The 5,509-nt window shown below is 40.5% G+C and overlaps 1 protein-coding gene across 4 annotated transcripts; it reads left to right on the forward strand.

Annotated features, from left to right (window-relative positions):
- Positions 1 to 1,557: 1,557 nt before the first annotated feature.
- LOC131031561 (two-component response regulator ORR23) lies at positions 1,558 to 4,814 on the forward strand. Of its 4 annotated transcripts, none has more exons than XM_057962710.2 (5): positions 1,558 to 2,063; positions 2,680 to 2,832; positions 3,034 to 3,423; positions 3,666 to 3,742; positions 3,834 to 4,814. In XM_057962710.2, the coding sequence occupies exons 1-5, from the start codon at positions 1,892 to 1,894 to the stop codon at positions 4,596 to 4,598; spliced, it is 1,557 nt and encodes a 518-aa protein (XP_057818693.1). In that variant the 5' UTR covers positions 1,558 to 1,891; the 3' UTR covers positions 4,599 to 4,814. The 4 variants fall into 4 exon arrangements, with proteins under 4 accessions (XP_057818693.1, XP_057818694.1, XP_057818696.1 ...); XM_057962711.2 differs by having other exon boundaries at positions 1,926 to 2,063; positions 3,009 to 3,423; XM_057962713.2 differs by lacking the exon at positions 1,558 to 2,063 and adding an exon at positions 2,151 to 2,322 and having other exon boundaries at positions 3,009 to 3,423.
- The last annotated feature ends 695 nt before the right edge of the window (positions 4,815 to 5,509 follow it).

Consider the following 5,509-nt stretch of genomic DNA (forward strand, 5'->3'; position numbering starts at 1 on the left):
GAGAGACACTGTTGAGAAACTTGTTAGATAGGGATTTATTTTCCTTTGATCAAACCTCTAGAGATAAGTTGATTCATTATTGATGAACAAAAATTGAAGACAACATACAATATACAATAATGCTTCTGAGTGAGAATGTTGATATAAAACTTTTTTTTTTCACATTTGATTTTTAAAATTTCTCTTAGATTCCTTCAATGAACTTGTTAACACAATCTAGCTACCACTACACCAAAAGTTCGAACTGTTAGTGAGAGCACCACTAGAGAGGTTAGAGTGTTGAGGAGGGTTGAGGGTCCCACATGACAATAGTTTAGCACCCTGAGCCAAGAGGTCCATACTGGACACAGTCGACCACGAGACGAGTAAGTTGTCGTCAGTGGGAGTCAAATCCTCCCCAACAAAGTCGTCAGTTTTGTTAACACAATCAAGCTGCCACCACACCAAAAATTTGAACTGTTAGTAAGAGCACCACTAAAATAGTTAAGAGTGTCAAGGAGGATTGAAGGTCCCACATGACAACAAATCTTCTTTGTCATTGAAACAATTCACATTTTAGTTGACCCTATCAACTAAGGGAAGAAAGAAAGAGACATGGACCTAATTTAAGGAATCCAAATTTAAGATTTTAAGTTAAATTCCAGATGCACAAAAACAATTAGTTAATTGTGTGCCTGCGAATATGAACAATGGACTAGTCCAAGAAGTTAAGACTCCTAGACTCCGTGAAAATGAAACAGTACACTATCAAAGTACCCAACGTAACACCTGTCAATAGACCAAAAGATAACCCAACAACGGTGGGACCCAAAGGATTTTCTACATCACAAATGTAAAGCTCGTGCGTAATAACATCTATTGTACGTTACAGATTTATTTCTTTCATGACGCCCGATATTCTTCACCTAAAAGCATTCGCCGGTATCGTGAATCTCTAAACCCGGCTAAGTTAAGCCCGGAAACCTAGACAATTTACTAGGGGCTCAAATTTTAACACGTATATTCATAGGACTTCGAGCCCCTTCGACCGCTTACCTACTCATGTCACCGGGCTACTCTAAAGCCAACATCTGTTATATGACGTGTCATTTCCACAACCCTTGCTTCCCAAATATCGGGAAACCTAATACTGCCACGTCAACAATTTACCTCCCCCACTTTTGCCCTCCTTAACAGATAAGATCACAAAAATGTTGCAGCATGTCAGCAGCAAATGCCCTTTCGCTTTTTATTTAGTGAAAACCGCTATTTTGGCCGGGAAAAATTAGAAACTATGTGCAGGAATTGATGTCATCTAAATATGGCGAGGGTCCGTGAAACGGGGTTTATTGCGGCGGAAGGAGAAAAGTGGGCGCCATTTGTCCACCGGGAAATGGAGTTGGGAAATCAAATGCCGGCGACTGGTTATAATTGACTGTTGCTGTTTAAGGAAACGGAGAGAGGATAAAAGACGCACACCATAAATAGTAATGAATCGGATCGACGGTGTCGAGTTTATTTGTGAGATCAGAGGGTGAAGCAGGAGCGTCGATTTTCTGTACTGGTGAATATAAATAAGCTTTGTTTTTCGGAATGCGTGCGGCATTATGGATTATCTGTAATAATGGGATGTTTGAGATTGCTAATTTAGGTAGGGTTTTATTTTTTTAATTTGTTTTGATCCGAGGTCGTTTTCGAATTCGGGGATGGAATTGAAGGTGAGGAACGTTGGACCAATGTGGAGGAGACAGCTAAAAGATGCTTGGGTTATGGAAGTGCTTGTTATAGCGATGGTGTATTCGTGTCCTTCGCTGAAGTCTCGTCCCATGGAAAATGCAAACCTACCAACATCAAAGAAAAGCACCAGCAGCATCCTTTCTCCATTCTCTTCGCAAGTTGGACAAGTGGAGAAATGTCGTCTGCTGGCGGAGAGGAGGGAATGATGATGACCTTGTCGATGAGGAAGAAGCGGCAGCAGCGAGTTGAGAAGTTTAGTCCCAAGGGATTGAGGGTTTTACTTGTTGACGACAATCCTCTGTGTGTTGCGTCTCTGGAGAGAATGCTTCTGCAATGTCAGTATAATGGTGAGCTTCATGGGGTTTCTTTGTCTCTCTCTCTCTTTCTGTTTTGTCTTTGCAGTCTGTTTTTCTGCGAGTTTTCCCTTTTCCCTTTGCCGGAGACTCCGAAAGCGGAGATGAATATGCCTTGGCTTTAAATGCTGGTTAGGGTTTGGGATGCTTAAGAAACCGAAGGATATGGATTTGCGATAAAAAATGCTTCTGATCCCGAAGAAAGTAGCTTTAAGACAACAAATGTCTGGAATAGACGATTCATAAGTTAACTGTAAGATGCAGAAAACCTGTGTAGGCTGGAAAATAACCAGAGGGAAAAAATATTTAAAGAAAAAATTCTATTATGCAGACATTTAAGTTCGGCTGGAAGAATTTTTGTTTATAAGCAAATTTTCATCGAAATATGTTTGCTGAACAATCTCGAAAAAAAATATTTAAAGAAAAAATTCTTTTCTGCAGAAATTTAAGCTCGACTGAAAGAATTTTTGTTTATTAACAAATTTTCATCAAAATATGTTTGCTGAACAATCTAGACAGATTAAAACGAGTTTTTTCGTTTGATATCCTGGATTTAGTAAAATATCATCATCTTGACTAAACTGTGCCTTTGCTGTTATGATTTTTCCAGTGACATTGTGTCCGCGCGTATCGCAAGCGGTTTCGTTGCTGTCGGAGAGCAGAGGGAGGTTTGATATAGTTATGTGCGAGGTGTATTTGCAGGAAGATGACGGCTTTAAATTACTGGAGATCGCCGGGTTGGGGTCAGATTTGCCTGTTGTATGTGAGTATTGTCGGTGCTGCTTTTCTTTGGAGACTTGAAAACCTAATAAAAGCTTAAATCAAGCGATAGCATTTGGAGATTGAAGCTACAAACCCTAAGGAAAAATAAGAGTTTGTGTTATATTTCTGAAAACATCGCCGTAGCTTTTATTTTTTCGTTCTGTCAATCGGTGACAGGGAGTCTTCGGGTTTCTCTATGCAGTGATGTCTGCAAAAGGAGAAACGAGCGTGGTAATGCGAGGCGTAACACATGGCGCCTGTGATTTCTTGATCAAACCGATTCGAATGGAGGAGCTCCGCAACATTTGGCAGCATGTTGTTCGGAGGAGGCATCGACAGCCGTACCAGGAGCACTGTAAGTTAAATACTTATGTGTGGGACGACAGTATGGGAGGCGTTCTATCCGACGGCGGGAGAACAAAGGATTCTGCCGAGTGTTGTTCGAAAAAGAGAAAAGATCAAGCTCCACTTCAGGAGAGTGACACGGAGCAGATCATTGAAGACATCAGCGGCCTCAAGAAGGCTCGTGTGCATTGGACCGTCCAGCTCCATCAACAGTTTATCAGTGCTGTAAACCAGCTGCAAATCGACAGTAAGCTCAGAAATCTTTATCATGTCTCCAAATGTTTCCTTCATTTATTGTTTTTACACATAAAACGAAAGAATCAGACAGAAATCTAGGAAAAACCTCCACTTAAATTGAAAGAAATGTTATTGGCGGTGAAGTAGACAAAAACGTAAAGATGTATTGCAAGTTTATCCTCCACCGATGATAAGCCATCAGATTTGGACTTTGCGCCACCGACATTTGATCTTTTTCTTGAATATTTGCAGAGGCGGTTCCTAAGAGGATACTAGAAATCATGAAAGTGCAGGGCCTCACTCGAGAGAACGTTGCGAGCCATTTACAGGTGCTTAAAACCTTAAAGAAATTTCTGATAGCAGAGTCTAGATAGCCAAATTAAACAGAAAAATTCACTTATTTTTTTGCCTTTTGCACAGAAGTACCGGCTCTACTTGAGGCGTCTGAGCGGGACAATTCCAGAGCCACGACCGATTGCTTCGTTCCAGGCTGCCGGAGAAGGCAAATCCGGTGGTTCCATGCAAATCCGGCAAGGCGGCCGTAATAATCAGCAACAACAGCAGGACCAGTACAACCAGCATCAATCCCTCTCGCCGCCCTCCACTTTGAAGGCTTTAAATATTCGAGGCGGCGGAACGACATCTTCTTCTCGGAGCAGTGGCGGCTGCGGCAATGGAGTCATAGACAAAGCAACCCTAATTTCCCTGCAACAGTACCAAGCTTACGAGCAGAAGCAGGCGGCCGCAATTGAGGCACAATCAAGTTCCATAGGAGGTCTCCATATCGAAACCAGTGGGGGTTTATCTCGTAAATCGCGAAAGAAGAATCGCTTTGCAACTGACAACCCTATGGCGGTGCCTGTTGCTGCGCCTGACGGCTTAAACAGCAGCAACAATAATATCTCTGTCAAGGTTGAGGACATCATCGCCAATTCACAATCCTCCTCCCTTTCATTCACAGGTTCCACTGGAAAGATATCGTTTAATGCTCAAGAAGAACAAAAGCCTGAGAAATTCTCATCATGGAATGACACGGAAGATTTGTTCGTGGACAAGTTTGTTCACGAATATGAGTTTCCTAATTTAGCAGTCCCCGATCAAGATTTTATGTCAACTTCTGCTATGCCTGTTGCTGCAGATATTTCAGATTATCTCATTGACGATTTGCTGGCTCAGTCTAAGTGAGCAAAATCGTCATGGCTGACCTTACTGTTAAAAGCTGTTCTGTTATACTCATCATCTCTCTCTCCCTATATATATATACACTATACTCTCAGAAACTCAGGTACGTAAAGTTTGCATCTTTCGTTCCTTTACGTAAATATAATAAAACCAATGAAGGCTTGTTATGTAAAACAAATTCTAGTTTGGATTATAAAATATGCTCAAGAGTTTTTACAGAGTTTAAATTTCAGAGAAAAGGAACCCAGCATCTACGTTAAATTTTTCAATTTATCTTTTCACGGTTCGAATGCTTCTTTCTCTCTCTCTCTTTTGTTTTTTAAATTACAATTGTTTTCCACAAATCGTGGGATCTTGCCGTTCGACTTCCACACGCTTAATCAAAACTTTGTTTGAGCCTGCATAATCTCCTGGGCTACTACGTGAACCTGTCATTCCTAAAGCCAAATCCCCTAATTATTTAATTAGTAACTGTGTAAAATTATGGGGTATTTTATGTGCGCAACCTACAGGTGGCGCTACGAAAGGAACTTGAATCATTTAATAGATAAAGTTTTATCCTCTTTTGAGGGTCACCATCCTAATACAATATTTTCACACTAAATTTGTAGGCTATGGTGGGCTCTCCACTCCCACCTTAACTTTAATAAGGGTAAACGATCTTTGTTTGTAACATGATTTCTTTATCGTAGGAGAAGGGGATAACACCATGATCATATACATGGCCTTTTTGTGTTTAGATATTATTTTTGGATAAGAATTGTGTTTAATTGTAATGATTATTCTTAATTTATAAGATGAATTCTTCTTTATTCTTAGACGAGGAGAAAGCTATGATCATGGTGAGAGTACATGGACTTTTTTGTGTTTAGATATTATCTTTGGATAAGAATTGTATTTAATTGTAATGATTA

The sequence above is a fragment of the Cryptomeria japonica genome, chromosome 8 (genome assembly GCF_030272615.1).
Source record: "Cryptomeria japonica chromosome 8, Sugi_1.0, whole genome shotgun sequence".
Classification (NCBI taxonomy): Eukaryota; Viridiplantae; Streptophyta; class Pinopsida; order Cupressales; family Cupressaceae; genus Cryptomeria; species Cryptomeria japonica.

Excerpts from the sequence above, each read along its gene's own strand:
- LOC131031561 (XM_057962710.2), top strand. The coding sequence starts at position 1,892 with ATGTCGTCTGCTGGCGGAGAGGAGGGAATGATGATGACCTTGTCGATG. Across the intron at positions 2,064-2,679 it reads TCTGCAATGTCAGTATAATG|TGACATTGTGTCCGCGCGTA; the intron begins GTGAGCTTCATG and ends TGATTTTTCCAG. Across the intron at positions 3,424-3,665 it reads AAACCAGCTGCAAATCGACA|AGGCGGTTCCTAAGAGGATA; the intron begins GTAAGCTCAGAA and ends GAATATTTGCAG.